Source organism: Aythya ferina (assembly GCF_964211825.1).
Source record: "Aythya ferina genome assembly, chromosome: 3".
Taxonomy (NCBI): Eukaryota; Metazoa; Chordata; class Aves; order Anseriformes; family Anatidae; genus Aythya; species Aythya ferina.
In genome coordinates this window covers 13,411,908-13,429,385 of record NC_140298.1, presented here as the reverse complement: position 1 = coordinate 13,429,385, position 17,478 = coordinate 13,411,908, and the positions used below count along the sequence as shown (strand labels likewise).

Below are 17,478 nucleotides of genomic sequence, written 5' to 3'. Positions count from 1 at the left end.
AATCCCATCCTCTAGACATGTGTTTCGTTGCCTCCAGATTTGTTCAGAGGATGCAGATTCTCTTATGTATAAGGCCTTCTTTTTATTCCTAAAGTAAGGCCCAGGGGAGGGAGGTGAGGGAAAGTAGAATTATGTTATCATCTCAGATAAAGAAACTAGAACATAATACAAAAAAGGATTGCTTAAGTTTTTACTGTTTAAAGTTCTGCATTATTTTTCTGTATTTTGCCTTTGTCTTAAAGAAAAAAAAAATAAGGAAAATTAAAATTTCATTTGTGCCACAGTGTCCATTTTTAACTTGAATTACCAGCGATGTCGGAATCATTAAACTCTATAGTTTGAACTGCAAGTGATTTGGGGTAGCAGCACTAAGCAGTTTCCCTGTGCTGACTGGGTATGGTACAGCTGCCTTGTGAGTTTTGCAGTGGGCTGTGAATATCAGAGGACTTAAAGAGACTCAGGACTGTGAACTCTCTTCAGCTCCAGATTGTGAGTTGATTATTTTCACCAGCCCACTTCAGACAATGTACCATTCCTTCATTAGTGTTACATGTTGCCTGTATCTCTTTGTTGCCTTGAACAGTTAGTTGCACCTTTCTCTCTGTTCCTGTTACTCCCCCATAGCCTGCCTCTCTTCATCCTAGCATTTTGCTCCTGATTTCTCCACAGCCTTCACTTTCCTGTCTGGCCCATCCCCTAACAGCCTTATATTTAGGCAATTCAAACTGCTCCTCAATCTCTGTGCTTCCTGAGAGCAGATGGAGAATCTCTAGTTTCTGTGCAATTACACACCAAAATGGAGACACCCTCTCCACCCTCCCAAAGCTTTCCAGCACAACTGCAGGGATGTCTTGCTGCGCTCTTGCAGCTTTTGGCTGGAGCACATATACTTGTGTTGGGAGGCTGCAGCCTGTGCAAGCTACCTGACTTGTAGGACCTGAAACACGCTCTGTGCTTATGGACTTCTCAGAAAATACTGTTTGCAGCTTTTACCTGACCCTCCCTGCACAGAGATTTCCTCAGACCCTACAATTTGGCCAGATCGGTGCATATTCTTTGCAAAGCTAAAGTTAGATGCAATTCTGATGCTAAGCCATTGGTGCAGATACTCTTCTGCACCCTAGCTAGCTTGGGCTTGTGCCATTATTACTCTTCATCAAGCCTCAAGTTTCTATTTCACGGGCAAAAGTGCTAAAACTTCTCCCGCAAGTGATGTTTTTTTTGCTTGCATGTTTTTTACACGGTCTAAACAGAGTAACTTTGGTCTTGGATACAGCAGAAGGATATGGGTTTGTGTTTGTCTTTAGAAACCTAAAATGTACTTGGTTGTGCTCTTGGGGGAACATTTTGAACTCATTGTAAATTTGGTAAAGGCACTATGTGTGGTTTTCGGTGATTTCATTGTTGCATGAACCTGTAAGACTAGGGACTGATAGAATCTCTACCGATTACCCTAAATTAGAAAATATAGAAACGTGGCTACATTTTCAGCAACAGCTATAACTCGGGTAATAGCCTTTTATGTTTTATAATGTTCACAGCATTCTTCAGTACTGCAGTGAGGTCGCTACTCCTTATGAAGGCTCAGAGAAATTGCTTAAGGGCAAAATTATCAATGAGAAATTCTGATTACCAGAACCAGTGAGAACTGGGAGCTGTACGGGGCTCAAAGTAACCTGATGAAAGTAGAAAAATTCTTTTGGTCCAAGGAATTGATTAGCATAGGAGCAAATGACAGACAAAAAGGGGAGTGTTCCTTAAGTGAGCATTGTGTAGTAAGAGCTCTTTTTGTCATAGACCTTTCTGAATTTAACACAGAGCATGCAAGCTAGACAGGTGAAGCTCTGCTGTGAGAAATGGACCCTGCACAAGCAGGTGTGTGGCATATTTATGTGGCACTGGGGTTCAGCTGCCAGAAGGATTTTCGTGCAATTTGTCCTCCCATTGTGACTATCTCTGGCTGGGCATCTGCTTGAACCTTGTGGTTCTCAGAGCTGGTATACTTCTAGTATTGAGCCAAGTTCTAAATTTAGATCGGTTTAATGTATTCCTTGAATTCTTTCCTTTCCTCCTCTCCTCCTATGTGCTGGCTGACAAATTCTGACAAATGAAGATGTTCATTCTCTGCAGTTAGCCTGCTGGTAGTTCTTTTTCCTGTCACTCCAAGTGAGAAGAGTTTGGCTTTCTGACAGCAATGATGTTTGCTGTTGTTGTTATTTTGGGAGAAAGGCATGGACAGGGAGTACTTAGGCTTTTTATCAAAACTTTTGGACTTGAAGTACTCTTTTAAATCACCATTTTTTACCTGCAGATGTTTTAGATAGATGAAATTTGGATGGTACTAGAACCATGCAACTTTTGCTGAGACCCCAGAGGATGACTTGATCCACATGTACTGTCGTGGTCAGGGAACGGAACTAAACCAAACATTGCTTTGGTACTTGCTGTGAACTAGTTATAGATGTTAACGCTGAGTGGATACCTCTCTTAACCTCTCCTGAGCTCTTTGTGTTGGAGATTCACAGCTGGAACTTATTAGCAAGACAGAGTTGGCAGTTGCAATGAGCTTTGAACACAGGTGGTGACTCTTATAATCATATATGCTGTTTTGTGATCCCTGTTCTGTGCAATTTTCCATATTCCAAGTGGAGCTGCATTTTGATTCTCCTCTCAGAATACTGTTTTCTGCTTAGTGGTAAGGTTGTTTTGGTGGTGGTGGGGTTTTGTTCGTTTGTTTTTGGTTTTGTTTTGTCTTTTTTCCCTAGGCTCTGGAGAATTGTGTTGCAAGAGTCTTTTCAGAACAAATCCAAAATATTAAGGATATTTAAAGGAGACTTCAAAGGCAGCAGTCTGTGTCCTGTATAACTGCTGATACATCCAGAAAGGCTTTGGGAATTGGCCTCCCCCACGGGGACATGCCAGTTTCGTGTTGGTGGTCCTGAGGGAAAGCTCAGTCTGGGGAATTCCTGGCATCCCCTGTCAGAGCCTGTCACGCTGGGGAGTCAAGTAGCGCGGCTTTTCGGTAAAAGTGTTCTCCTTGTGTCATGAAGGCTCTTAGGAAATGGAAGAAATGCTGCAATGAGCTGTGTGGTGGTGTGGCCACTCATGGCATACTGAAAGGACTGAAAGCGTACGTCTGAGATGCAGCTTACTTGATTTATTTGTCTACATGTGAGTGAAAATAGATACCAGCATTTGGTCGGATGAATTGTTTGACAGGCTGTGATGGAACCCTGGGCACCCCGTTTCCTTATAGGCTCATGCATTTAGGTAGGGTGAGTCCTGCTATTGACATCAGTTTGTATCTCGGTCTTACGGACTTGTGGAAAGTAGGAAAAAGGATGAGATGAGAATTATCCCTGAGGAGTGAGGCATAGCAAGGGCTGGTGACTCATGATTGCCACTTAAGAAAGAGATTTTCATTAGATGTTCCCTTCTCTTTCTTGAATTTGCATTTAAGAGTTTCCTTATTCATTTCTTGAGTGGTGTGTGCCCATCTCTCTTCTGTGTCCTGCAGAAGGCTTTGCAGAGTTCATTTTAGATGCTGAACTCCCCCGAAGTATCCAAGCAATGAGGAGATGCTTGTGTGGTAAACTCCTGACATCAGCCAAGACCTTGACTTGCAATAAAACCACGTGCTCAGCAACAGAGAAAAGGAAATGGCTGCTGGTGGCCTCTGGATGTTGCTGAAAGATCAAGGAGGTTGGCAGTGCTGGTATGATGAATAGGACCATCTGGTGTGCTGGGAAAAGTGTGCCAGAGAATAATTTCTGTAAGAGACTGAGGAAAAAATACGAGGAAGGAGAGACAGCTTGAGAGCTCTCGGGCAGTGAGGTTGCATCCATTGACTGGAACGTGTGCATAAAATCAATTTTCTGATTCAGCAGAAACTCTAGTCTTGATCTCACATCATCTTGCATTTGTTGCTTTGTGGGCTTTCATGGGTCCTCAAGTTCTGTTGTTTTCCCAGGTGAGCAGTCTCAGTACCTGTACCTTTCTTCCTGAACCTGTTTCTCTGGTGCACATTTTCTTCTGTTTCTTCTGAGGTAGCGGTCCTAGTCCGTCCTTATTTTTTCCAGGCTCCTAATCATTCTCTTAATCCTGAAATGAACCACTCTTAGCTCTGTGAGAGCCTCTAATAGCAAAGCGATCACATATTGCACATTGTACTTAACAAGACCTTGCTACAGATGCTTATAGTGGGCAATGATCCTAATTATGTGACTGTATTTATACTGTAATAGCTTTACATTTTGACAACTCTGTTGGACTTGGTAACAGTCCCTGTTAAGGGCAGTGAATGGAAAAGCATCTTTGTTTGGATCTCTGCTGGCTCAGGGATATTTCTTCTAAGATCAATTTCTTGAATTTACAACCTGACAAGATGTTTGTGTAGCCTGTGTTTCTTCTCTGATCCTGCTATGTTATGTTACATTTATTACTGGTGACTTTTGTTTTGTGTTGCCATGCGTTTTCCCACTGAGACTTCTTTCATCTTCCTTCAAAGTCCTCCCAGGTCCCAGCTAAACTTTTTGCCTTCTGCAGCTTTTGCTGTCCCTTTCACATCTTCCTTCTCATTAATATGCCGGTGAACAGAAGATCCAATGAATCTGGAGATATTAGCTGTCATGTTGTTGCTATGCTGAATGTAGCATTGTTTTGATAGAAGGATTTTTAATAGCCAGCTCAGTATGAATTTCCAAGTAGAAGTAGGGCTGCACCGTAATAATTTATGAATAATATGTGATGACCTAGATATTGGGATGTTTACGGTGTGGATATGCCTGTGTAGCCAGTAGAATATTGTGAGGAAAAATAACAGGTAAAAAGAGAAGAGTGACTCTGGATAGCAACTCTCTAAGGGTTATCCAAAAATATCTTCAGAGACAATACTTAGGGTGTTCATGCTGGAAGTACTACAAACTCTTGTCCCAGCTATCATGCAGAGTTGTTTTTCTTGACTTGGGAGCCAGAAAAGCAGATGGTTTAAGAAGAAAAAAAAAAAAAAAAAAAACTGCCCTTGAGAGGCAGGGACCTTTGTTCAGCAAACTGGACAGATGCACAGGACAGGCCTTCTGTGATGCAGAAGACACCCAAATACCATTTAAACCTCGTCAAATATTGTGTAAGATGCATGTTTGAGCGTCTGGCTAATTTAAGCTTCTTTTCCTCTTCAAATGTTACTGCTGCTGTTGGAAACGAGCAGTCCTCAGGGCTTCCAGAGCAGTTGTGAACACCGTGAAAGCAGACTGCTGAAAGGAAGGGCTGCAGTTAGGTTCAGTGAATAAGTGCTAAGTGAATCAAATGAGCCCTGATCTAGCTCTGCTGTGAACTTGAAGTTGTTCCTGTGCAGCATAGCGTGCTTCAAACATTTAAGAGAATGAGAAATTAAAAAAAATATATATTCTCCTGGCATGGACATTAACACTTGCAGCACCCGAGGAGTCTGTCTTACATCCATGTGCATATCCCATGTGCATATCTGTACCTACATACATGTATCTTGTCAAATCTTAGCAGAAGGAGAATCAAGGGATCACTTCCCAGGAAAGACAGAGTTGCTCAGCGACCGGCGTGTGGAGGGAGAATGACAGTTTATATCTGCCACACTCTGGATAGTCTTTCTACTATCTCCTTAAGGGATCTTTCCTTTTGCTTTGGCAAGAACATTATTGACGTAATAGGCATTATCATTTGCTTTAGATATCTACGTCATCACTTGCTGGGCTTGTTTTTTATTGTACAGCAAAGAATTTATACATAGCACAGTCAAGTGGGCAGCTGGACTTTTGCCTAACTGTGCAGTAAAGGGATTCAGGCACAGCACAGATTGGGAGCTGAATTTGTTCCTGCCTATGCATTAAAGAAGCTAGTGCCTGTCTCTGTGAGAGCCAATTTGATGTCATCTCTCTTGTGCACTGTACCAAACCTCCTTGTTCTCTTCTAGTTGAAGAAGATCGGTGGCGGTGGCTTTGGGGAGATTTACGAGGCAATGGATCTGCTGACCCGGGAGAATGTGGCCTTGAAGGTGGAATCAGCCCAGCAGCCCAAGCAAGTTCTCAAGATGGAAGTGGCTGTCCTGAAGAAGCTGCAAGGTAAGGCAGAAGGCTCTTTGAACTCTGAAGGGGTGAAGGTCACCGAGCATGTTAACAATTAGAAACCAAAGTTGCAAATGCTTTTTATACCTTTCTCTTCAGCTTGCATCTACATGCAATGTTACATTAAATGATTCAGCTCAGAAAGTTACTACATTCTGCACAGTGTCAAGTGAGTTCCAACTACAGGGGCTATTTTTGTTTGCCAGGCTATAACATCAAGGAGACTTACACTGAGCTATTGGTACACTGGTCTATTCTGTCTAGTGATACTGATTAGATGATAAGGAACAGAGCAAGTGATGTCTGACTAAGAAATAAGGTTACCTGATTACCTCCCAAAGGGCGAGGGCAGTGGTTGTGACTAAAGCACTGTGAGCACGAAGGACTCTCCATGTCAATTGGTTGAATAGTAGATGAGCACAAGAAGTGCAACAGTTCTTTCTGGTTGAAGGAGCAGTAAGGGGGCTTCTACTAAAAACTGACAGCCATAGGAGGATTGAGACAAGGAATTTCCAAATCAGCCTTTGAGGAGTTGAGAACTGCTCTTTGCAAAAGTGCATTGTGCACTGATTTCCTTGTGAAGGCAAGGGCGGCTATTGGCAGGTGCAGTTTGCATGTTCTAGTAGAATATGCCTTTAGAAGGGATGTTCTCTTTTGCAGGGTTCCCATCTGAGCTGGGAAAACACCTTTTCATGAGGCAGTGAGTAATATACTTGTCACCAAGGCTCATATTTCAGAGATAGTGTTGTGGCCCTGTGTCCATACCTGTATCTCTGCCCTTGCACAAAATCTCCAGAGATGGTTGAATTAGAGGGTTGTAGGTCTTTTGAAATGGGGTTAATGGCTGTGTCACATTGACCTTAGGGAAAGGTCAATGAATTATTTTGGAAAGTCAAATAGTTTTCCACAGTTCAGCTCTTCTAGGAGGAGGACTGATAAAGCCTTTTTGGAATAGGCTGTATTATAATAGATGCATCTGTGCTTGGTAAATGGAATCAAAGCAAAGGAGAAATCAATTCATATCATCAAGAGAAAACTTGCTGTTCATCTCTAAAAGGCCGGGTACACAGAGGCTGTCTTAGAACAGCAGAGCAGGTGGCTGAAGTCTCAAAGCACTGCTCACTGTGATGAGGGGTGTGACTGTAGAACAGCAGATTATTAGAACACCAAGAGAAGATGCTATCGTGCTGGCTTGTGTCAATACACGCTATATCCAGAGCAGGGAATGCTTGAAAAGCATGACCTGAAGTCACCATATCAGAGCTAGCATCAGAGAATATTCAGGGAGTTAACTAATTAATGCTCATACTTTTCGATCAGTGTTTATTGTTGAAAATATAAATGCTTGAAAAGCAGCCAAAGTTGTACACAGGATGAGCCTGGGAATTTAGAGATGTGGGGCAGGGTGGGAGGAGAAAATTGGCAAAGCAGTTAGCAAATGCAAGGGGACTGAAATGACAGAAGCAGCTCAATTGGCTATGCATCAGCTATCCAGCATTTAAGAATTACAAATTACTTCAGCCATGTTTGTACAAATCAAGCTGCTCTGTGAAGAGTTTAGCTTTTTTTGGTTCAAGGTTAATCCCCAAACGCTTTACTAAAATAAATTATAAAGTTAAAATAAGAAATAAGGTTGAGAGAGTTGGGAATCACGTATTGTGTATGTTTTCACAGTGAGCTGTTAGGGAAAGGTGAGAAACGTTTCAGAAAAGGAGAGACTGACTTTTGCCGAACATTTGGTAGAAGGGGGTAGGTTAGTGGCATTACCATAGATGATAGAGTGAGTTCACGTTTTTCCAGGTAAAAAGCAAGGGATCGTTGTTGTGTAAAACGCTTCTGTACTTTTCTGGTAGGATTGAGCATTGCAGTCCCTCTTAAGTAGTACAGCTTTAATGTTGGTGTGATACCTAAATAAAACAACAAAGGACTAATGAGCTGCTGCTTTTTTTCAGAGCTTGTGATCATGGTCTTGCAAGCTGTTAGAGCTTTACAGAGTTTGAGCTGGCCATTAACCCATACTGCAGACGAACTTCAAGACTCCCTGCTAGAGAGTCTGTGTACTTTCTAATGAACGCTGTGGTGTGTGGTGGTGCGTGCTGTTGTTTGTTTGTTTTTGTTTTTTTTCTGTGAGGGTGGTCAAATGCTGGCACAAATTGCCTATAAATGTTGTGGAGCCTGTGTCCTTGGAGATACTCAAAACCCATCTGGATGCAATCACAGACAGCCTGCTCTAGCTGACCCTGCCTAAGCATTGGGGTTGGACTAGATGACCTCCAGAGGTCCCTTCCAACCCAAATGATTCTGTGACACATGTGCTTGGCTGTGAGAGATCACTGCCACTTCAGTATCTCTTGGCAGCCTTGTAGAGCCATTCTGTTCTGATCTTAACTGATTTGATATTTCTAGCTGTATAAGGCCTTTTCTTTATCTGTTTAGATGTAATGTTTTTGCCAAAGGCAAAGTTCTTGCTGGCTTGTTACTTGCAAGGATCCTGGGTCACCTTCTGGCCCGCTTCTCAAGTCTTTATGTTGTGTTGGGACTGGGAAGTACCAGCAACAGTCTCCTTCTAGGCTTTGGGTGAAACAAGATTGAAAAGTTACCTGAATTCTCACCACATGGTGATATTCAGGCAACTATAAATCGTTGTGGAATCAGTGGCCACACGATTATGACCTTTGACATCTCATGTACTTGGGATGGCACTGCATGTATTATGGAGGTAGAGTCCTTTGCTGTTAAGTACTGAAAGGCTGCAATGAGGTCTTCCTGGAGCCTTCTTTTCTTCAGGCTGAACTTCCACGTGAACACAGCTTCTCTGTTAGAGGAATGCTATTTTAGTGCCAAGCTCTTATTTTATTACTTTAATCATTATTGTAGAGTTTTCCTCACTTGAGATAATCTTGCGTGATAGTACCACTTGCACATGGTTTTAACCTCAGTTTGTATTTTATCTATATTGCAGTCAAGCATTTTGAAACCAAGTCTAAGCTGCATTATCAAAATACTTCTTGCAGATAAAACTTGCCTCCAGCAGGGAAGGTTGCTGGTTTAGTTAGAGCTGCATTACATTTTGCTGTGTAGACAAGGCTTTAGATAACTTTTGTTAAAAAGTGAATGGAAATAAGATCTGTATGGCTAAGTGAATTTGCACCTTGCTTATCCAGGGAGCAAGAGGCTTTGCAGGGCTGTCAGTGTCTACATTAGTAAGCATGAAAGCTATGTCTGTGTTAGTAAGCAGTACAATATGAGCAGATCAGTAGATTGTAGCAGGTGCTGAGGGCCTCTACATCTTCACTGTATTTGGCTTTGGGATTTTACACTATAAACTGTGTGTGGTGTGAGGATTTTGCTTTGGGTTAACTTTAATCCAGTCCCTTGGTCTGAGTAACTCTCTTTCTCCACAACATGGAAGTGGTTTGATGCTGTCTGAGGGACAAGTTGTTGGTGTGGACTCTGCCTCCTTTAGGATTTGGGAAATATTTATGTGCATCTGGAGTGGATCTTCTGTGTCTATTTGCTCAGAAAAAGATTACATTAACCCAAACTCACTGTGTGAACAGCACTGACGTGGCAATTGTGTATATATGAGGCAGTATGGGAGCTTGCTTTAAGACCTCCTTACTGTTACAAATAAGGAGTCTGAGTCCTGTTCTTCAGAATTGTAGAGGAAAAAAAAAAAAAGACGGTATTTTGTCATTTACCACTTGGAAGGAAGAATCCTTTGACTTCTAGATGACGTTTTTCCATATCTTCAGTGCTTTTCTAACCCTTTGGAATGCAGACAGACGGACGCCTGCCTGCTCTTTCTGGGACTTTATTTCCCCACTGTGGAGTTTTGCTGTGGAGCAAAATTCAGCTGACAAAGGGACATCTGTGAAATACTGTCAGTGACTACTGACTCTGTCTCCCATCTCTGAAGTCTTTGGGGTTAACAGAATAAAGGGCTCTGTCAGAAGAGCGCTAGCACAGCTTTTGAGGTGCTTGGCCTGGGCTCTTTCGGTATCAGGGTGGATTTCCAACAGCAACCTCCGTCATAGAAATAGTAATCAGTATCCATTATTAAATTCAGTTGTTATTTTTTCCTGCTTTTGGCTGCTGCAGAGAGGCCTGTGGAAGCCATTTTATTGCACTTAATGCACCAGGCACTGTCTTCTGTAGATGCTAGATAGGGACTGTGTGAGGCCCAGCAGTAGATGCTTTAAATTCAGATGTGTTCCTCCTGTCCTTACCCACTTCTTGATATGCCTTTCTGGAAGCACTCTGTGGGCTTGTAAGACTGGAATGGTACAAAAGGATCTCTCACAAGGCATGTGCTTCAGATGCCTCCTGATCTGCAGGTCCCCAAAATATGGATGTGGCCACAACATTCACTTTTCTTTGATAAAATTGTTCTTGGAGCAGCCTAACCGAGTGGCTAGATGGTTAATTAAATTGGCCATACCGTTCTGGTGCTGAGCAATTTCTGTTAATCTACCACAGTTATTTTTTTCCTGGTATGAGGCTGTGGGGTCCTGCGTACTTGCCTTTGACCTCACTCGACAGCCAGATATTCCTGAGCACTGCTTAGTGTGATGTTTTCTTTGTAAATGCCTTCTTTTCAGTGTAACCAATCTCATTGCGTAGGACTCTGATTAATTTTATTCTGCAGTGCAGAGATCTTCTGCATATTGAGTAGTTGTGCAAGATGCAGCCTGGTCACAGGCATTGTAGTTTTGAGTGCCTGATTTTATTACAGCGCATAGTGAAGCAGTTCTGTGTTGCTTGTTCAACGTTTACTGCTAGGGGTTGGACAGGTAAGGGTTTACCAATAAAAGAAGGGAAGAAAAGGGATCTTGCTTGTTTTTTTTCTTGTTGCCAGACCTAGTCTTTTCTTTTTGCATTTGTGACTTGTTAAGGTGGTATCTTAACTCCCAGCAATTCAGTTTCTGTTACTTTCGTTACCACTTTTTATGTTTCTATAGCATTTTGTTAGGCTGATGTAACCAAGCTGTCTGTGAAGATAGGAAAGCAGGGTAAGTTGCTCTTGTCAGGTGTTGGGCTAACACAGGGAGGCAGATTCAGACACCTGAAGTAGCTGTAGCCTCTGTGCCTGGCACTGTATTTTGCCATGTGAAAGGTTCCTGTGGGTGTTTGAATGCACGGGCATTTGGTCACCATGGCCTCACAAGACTGGGGAGGGACATGGGATGGATGAAAGGGGTTTAAAATACACTTTTTGAGGCTGCGCTAAATTCTTGCTCTTTCACTTTTCACTTTTCTGTCTTGCCCTGTGTGGAATATATTAGTGGTTGGTCATCCTGAAGCTTTTAGTGGTCTTGGGACACAAGCAGATGAAATGATGCCATGCAAAGTCAGTCAATTTTACGTTTTGCTTTTGGATTAGAAGGTGGTGACCAGCCTTTTGTTTTTATGTGTGTTCATTAGTTCATTAATTTATTACAGAAGCAATAGTAAGGCTAACCCAGTTAATGAAATCATAGTTGATTACTATCGGATAATGTAGTTATTTAAATTGGACTTCCAGCATTGAATTTGTTTTCTTTTATGTTCAGAACTCCTTGTTTCCAGTCAAGTTGACAAGTCCCTGAAGTCAGCTAGTTTGTCTGGCCAGAGAGGAGACTTGCAAACTGCGGGGGAAAGAAAACTGTGATCTAGTCAACTTTGTTAGGCTTCAGATGGTATTTCCAATGAAAGTTAGAAGATGGTGAACATAACTCTCATATTGTTTCAAGATGGATCCTCCATTTCTTTAGGATATTGGTACAGAAGTGACATCAGCTACCCCCAAAATACAAAATCTGTGCTAAACTGATAAACCTGACAACGATGCTGACAAGTGAATAAAAATAGAGAATATTTATAAAATGTATATTATAGTTATAAAGCATGAACATGAGAAATAGCTTCATGAGGTTTCCATAGTCCAGTGAATGCAGTTGTATAGCTAGGTGTCTGCATCTGTGCATGTACTAACAGCAAATTATGTCAAGTAACTACTTGGACTTTTCCTATGCAGTTTATCTTGAAGTTGAGCTGCTCACTGGCTGTGCCATGCTGGTTATTTCTAGCCCGTGATATACCATTGTTTTAATACTCATATTGCCTGAATAAAAAAAGAAACTTGACTGATGATTCTGAAGTTAAACTGAGTTTGTGACTAGACCGGTCAGACATTGCTGCTGATGGCAGAGACAGATCTTAAAGAAAAAAAAGAGTATTTGCCACAGAACCAGAGGATAATTTAGGCTGGCAGGGGAACCTCTGGAGGTATCTAGTACAACCTCTTGCTCAAAGCACAGGCACGTAAATCCAGTTGCTCTAGGCTTTTTCCAATAAATTTTTCAATTATCTCTAAAGATAAAGAGCTCACAGCCTCTCTGGTCCCATGTTCCAGGGTTTGAACACCTTAACTGTGAAAAAGAAATTTCCTTGTACCTGATGAGAATTTCCTGCCTCGCAGCTTGTTGAACACCAGAAAAGACAGGCTTCATCTTTGCAGCTTCTTGTGAGGTGTCTCTGACCAGATACCTCTGATATCTCCCATCTGCTACCTTCTTACAGCTGAACAAACCCAGTTCTTTGATGTTTTCTTTGAATGTCATGTTTTCCATTACCCACAAGCATCTTGGTGGATTTATGTTAGCTTTGGTCTTGTGCTGCAGAAGATACGCTAGAATGCATAAGGGTAAGAGTTACGAGAGTAAAAGTAATTGCTGTGAGACTTATGGAATTTTATATAGTGAAAGGTTCATAGATGCTTTTGGTGGACTGTTAGCAATGAGACAGCTCGTCTATGGAGATGCATCACAAAATAATTTTAGCATACATTTTAAAGATTAAATCTTGAAACCCTGTTACAAGGAAAGATTGGTTATTTGTTCTTGTGCAGGTAAAAATACAGGAAATATGGCGTCTGTTACAAAAAAAAAAAAATGCTTCAAGTTGCAACAGCAATGTCACATATTTCTTTCTTACTATTTATTTTATTGGTTTCATTGTTGTCTTGAAAATACATTAGGAATATTTAAAAACTCGAAGGTGTAGATCAGAAGGAATACTGCTTACCAGTACTTTGAAACTGATCTGTGTAGAAAAATATACTCAAAAAAAGATTGCCATTTAATTTTTTCAGAGCTGTGTAATGAAGGTTTTTAATGTAATGGACTTTTTAAAGTATTAAACTGCTTTTTTTTTTAATTGTATCTCTACAAGATGATGAATATATATCCTATGGTAGAAGGGCTTTCCAGTTTGTGGTTTTAGTTTTATACATTAGGACATGGTTATTGAGTATAATTTGAGTTCCTTCAGAACAGGGATCATAAAGACCATTTCAGTAACTGAAATATTTTTGTTTCTTACGCAGTAGTCTATGGGTGACTTTTAATGTTCATTTTAATTTAAAAGTAGTAGTAGGAAAAAATATATTTTTCTGTGGGTGAACATTAAAGTACTGCATTCTCTAAATGCCTAGAGAAATAAATATGTGTGAAACAAAATAAAACACATGTTCTTTCAAACTTTTTTCAGGTTTGTGTTTGTTAACATTGAGCTGACTTATTCCTCCAGCCTACGTTAGCTTTTTAGTTAAAGGGATAAAACTATTCATAATCTCTTACTCTGTTTCTTTACCTTATGGTAAGGTATATGCTTTGTTTTAGTAATAAATACCGAAATGCACAAAGTGTAGCTTGTGATCTTCTGTAATACCAGAATGGCTGTTCAGTGGAACAAATGATCTTCATGCTTGTGGAGGGCATGTGTGAGGAAAGAGGGCTGTTTCCTTCTGCCTTAAAGGAAAGTATGACAGTCCCATCATCTTGACTGCACAGTAGGTTATTAACATGATTATTTTTGTGCTACATAATTTTGATCAGCTGCAGGACTGATCTGCAGGAATCCCGAAGTCACGCCTGACTCTCATCCTCCATCTGCTACTTCAGCATGGCATGAACCCCTCCAAGAGAGCAAACAATTGTATACCGATGCCTCCTTTAGTTGAAAAATGAGTAAAAGCCTCAGATACCCAAAGGGGCTGATGCTGCAAGGATTTATCCCATCTATGTGACCAGCTGGCTGTACATACACCACTAAATGCTAAATGTGGCTTGGTTTCTCTACACTCTTATGCTCCTTTTGTTTCATGTAGGAATTGAATTGGCATGGTCTCTTTTCCTTTTCCTTTTCCTTTTCCTTTTCCTTTTCCTTTTCCTTTTCCTTTTCCTTTTCCTTTTCCTTTTCCTTTTCCTTTTCCTTTTCCTTTTCCTTTTCCTTTTCCTTTTCCTTTTCCTTTTCCTTTTCCTTTTCCTTTCCTTCTCTGAGAACTAACAGATCGGGTAGGAGCCCATTTTAGGCTCAAAAAGAGGATTCAGAGTAAAATCAGTTTGGAGATACAGGTCATCAAGACCTGTCAGTTTTATTAGCCTTAGTGCAGATAAGGTTATCATTTATTTTTCAAAAAATATAGAAAGCTGAAGTGTGTTATCAGATAATCAGTTACAAATTCTAATATTTTTTCTTCCTGTAAAATTTGGTGATCCAGAAAACAATGTTATGGAGTGAACTGATTTAAAAATAAATAAATAAAAAAGTTCTTGGGAACATAGCTGAAATCTGAAGCGGCCATACTGTCAGCAGGGATGCATCTTAAATCACAGTCAAGTGTATCAAACAGTAGCACCCCTATTCCTTTGAAACAAATGGTTTGAGATTCTCCCTGTCAGAGGATTGTTTTTTGACATTCTTGTCTAGTTTTAGAGCAAGGAAAAGCACACGGTATACTTGCTAGGAGTGCTTTACAATCACTTAAAACAATAAAAGCAAGTAAAAACTTGAGTCATTTACACTTTCTAGCACACAGCAGCTCTCATTGCCAGTAAAAACAGTCATTGTTTTGTCTGTTGCCTCAATATCCATCTCCTGGTGCTCTGCAAGGCTAAACAAACAGAGTGGGACTTGGGGTTTGTAAGAGCATCAAACTATTCCTTGTGAGTCTGTATGGGTTTGAGAGTCAGCTCTGGAGTGAGCATGAGCCTGTGCTGGCCTGTCCACAGACCTGCATAGGTTGTGTTAGCCAGAGGACATGGGTATTGCAAGCTCCCAAAGAAACCTGCTGGTTCTTTCCGGAGCTACTCAGATGTGTTGACTTTGCAGCCATGAATCTGGCTTGGAGGCTGCCTTCACGTCTGCAGGCAGTGTCTCCATCCGTGTAAGGACCAGCGGCAGGACATCATGAGGACAGCTGAGGCTTGTTGGCTCTTCGATCCTGATAACACCTGGGCCAGAGCATGCACTGCATCCACTGTTTCAAAGAGTTTCTCTTAGAAAAAGCGGCTTCAGCCTGTAGGGATCAGTTGGTCAAAGTCAACACTGAATTTGCAATGAATGTATTGATGGCAGGAAACCAGTGGCAGCCAGTACTCGTGGGCACACCTAGGCATAGTATGTGAGAAAAAAGAACAAGGCAGAGCTCAGAGGCTGCCCTGATAAGAAACCTTTCCTCATCTGAATATCTTTTCCTAACCATACCCTCCTGCTTAGCTAGCCGGCTACAGGTAGAGCTGGGGTTGGGGTATTGGCTGGTCTGTTTTAAGCCTGTTCTCCAGGGATAAGAAGGAGAAGGCCTCTGTTCCTGCAGAGTGGTTGCCAGCAGCAGTGTTCTCTCCTTGTGGTAGGTGAGAAGGCGTGGGTGCTCTGCTCTGGGATGCTGCTGGGCCCTGTAGGAGCAGGCCCCTGATGCTCCTACTGAAATGGGTGGACTCTGTGTGCATTGTTTTGGTCAAAGCTCCAGTTCTCTGGGTTGAGAGATGCTTGTTTGCTTCCTGCTGCCCTCCAGTTCCCTATTCTGTCACGTTTTGGTGTCCTACACGGTTTTTGGTGCCACCGGCCTATGAGAGCAATAGCAAGGTCCCAAGGGCATTACAGGCAGTGCAGTAAAATAAAAAAGCTCTGGTATAAAAACTAATTAAAATTGCCACTGCTCAAGCGCTACAAAAGTACAGGGCAAAGCTATGCAATGACATTCAGCCTCTTCCCTGCTTAGAAAACTCATCAGGAGCCAAGTGTTTGGTATTGTGGTATGCTGCAACCAGAATCAGTTTTCAGAATCAGTTTCGTTATTGAATGTCAATTGCTGTTTTGAAGTGTGGGGCTGGGAAGTAAAAACAAAATTAATCTGTTCTGCAGAACTCCCTGCCTGATGCCACTTATGGTTACCAGCCCTTTTTAGAAACCGTTTTTCTACAAGTTGTGATCACAGGGTCATTGTCTTATGTTCTGTTCTGTGTGTTTCTGTTTCTTTGCAGGGAAGGATCATGTTTGCAGATTTATTGGCTGTGGAAGGAATGAAAAATTTAATTATGTGGTCATGCAACTTCAGGTGAGTTCTGTGCTTCTTCTGTCTTTCCCCCATCCCACAGAGGTGGCATCACAGGGAAGGTTTTACAGTGAAGGAATAAGGCCAAGCACCGGTGCAGAGACTATGCTGAACATAGGAAGTGGGTGGAATGGGAGACAGTGAGAAGGGGTGGTGTTGCTGTGATATCCCTTGGGGTACCTCCAGTTGTCAAGACGTGCTAAGATATTTCATAGCTCCACTTTTCTGTTTAAAATGTCTCTGACATATTTCTAGGGAAAGCACTCAATCTAGAATGCTTGCTGGAGCTACCCACAACATCTTGCAGCAGTGGCAGCTGTTTGAACTATCGCCTGCTGAGCTGTGATAGAGCATTTAAAATGTGTCTTGCATCAGGGCTCAAGTGTGATTGGGGCCACTGGTATCATACCAGCAGCAGTCTTCTCTGCGAACAAGAATGATCTCTGGCTCCATCTCTACCAAGCTCAGCAGTAGCACGGTGTCTGCTGTGGAAGGTTTTTTTCTCCTGTTTGTGCACCGCTGATACTAAGTCAACCAGGGTAAACATTTGGATAGCTGGCATATGGTCACCATACTTCTAGACAGCCAGTTACTCCTGTTGGAGGTAGCCAGATGAAGGGTTGTATGGGTCTGTCTACAGAACACCAAGAGCTGCAGGGTTGAGCATGAGACTTTACCAAGTAAACGCACGTAGTTAGGTCTTCACAGCCCGAATGTGGTGGTAACGTCACGAAAGCAGATTATTATTTTTTTTCCAAGAAAGAAGCTTTTGTTTTCAGTATTACAGTCATAGGAGAAAGAGCTGGAGGGGAGCAAGTGGAAGATACACCTGAATCAAAAACACATGGAAGAAAGGCCTTTAAGGGAGGAAAGAGATTCCCATCTCAAGGGGAATACTTTGAAATTAAAACTGCTTTTTTCTGACATAATTGTTTTGGAAACTAGCCTGTCACATCACCTGTTAGAGGAGTTGAAAGGGAACTTGTCCTAACTCCCTTGTAGCTT

At 41.8% G+C, this 17,478-nt stretch overlaps 1 protein-coding gene across 5 annotated transcripts in view; it reads left to right on the top strand.

The window, feature by feature from the left end:
- Nucleotides 1–17,478, top strand: part of TTBK1 (tau tubulin kinase 1) — a 104,105-nt gene that overhangs the window by 16,734 nt on the left and 69,893 nt on the right. For 4 of the 5 annotated variants that reach the window (XM_084514783.1, XM_084514784.1, XM_084514781.1 and 1 more), the window contains 2 exons: nt 5,948–6,095; nt 16,403–16,476. In XM_084514783.1, the coding sequence (XP_084370909.1) occupies nt 5,948–6,095; nt 16,403–16,476 (222 nt within the window). Of the gene's footprint in view, nt 1–5,947; nt 6,096–16,402; nt 16,477–17,478 lie in introns of those variants that run through there. The other variant, XM_084514786.1, reaches the window with a different exon arrangement.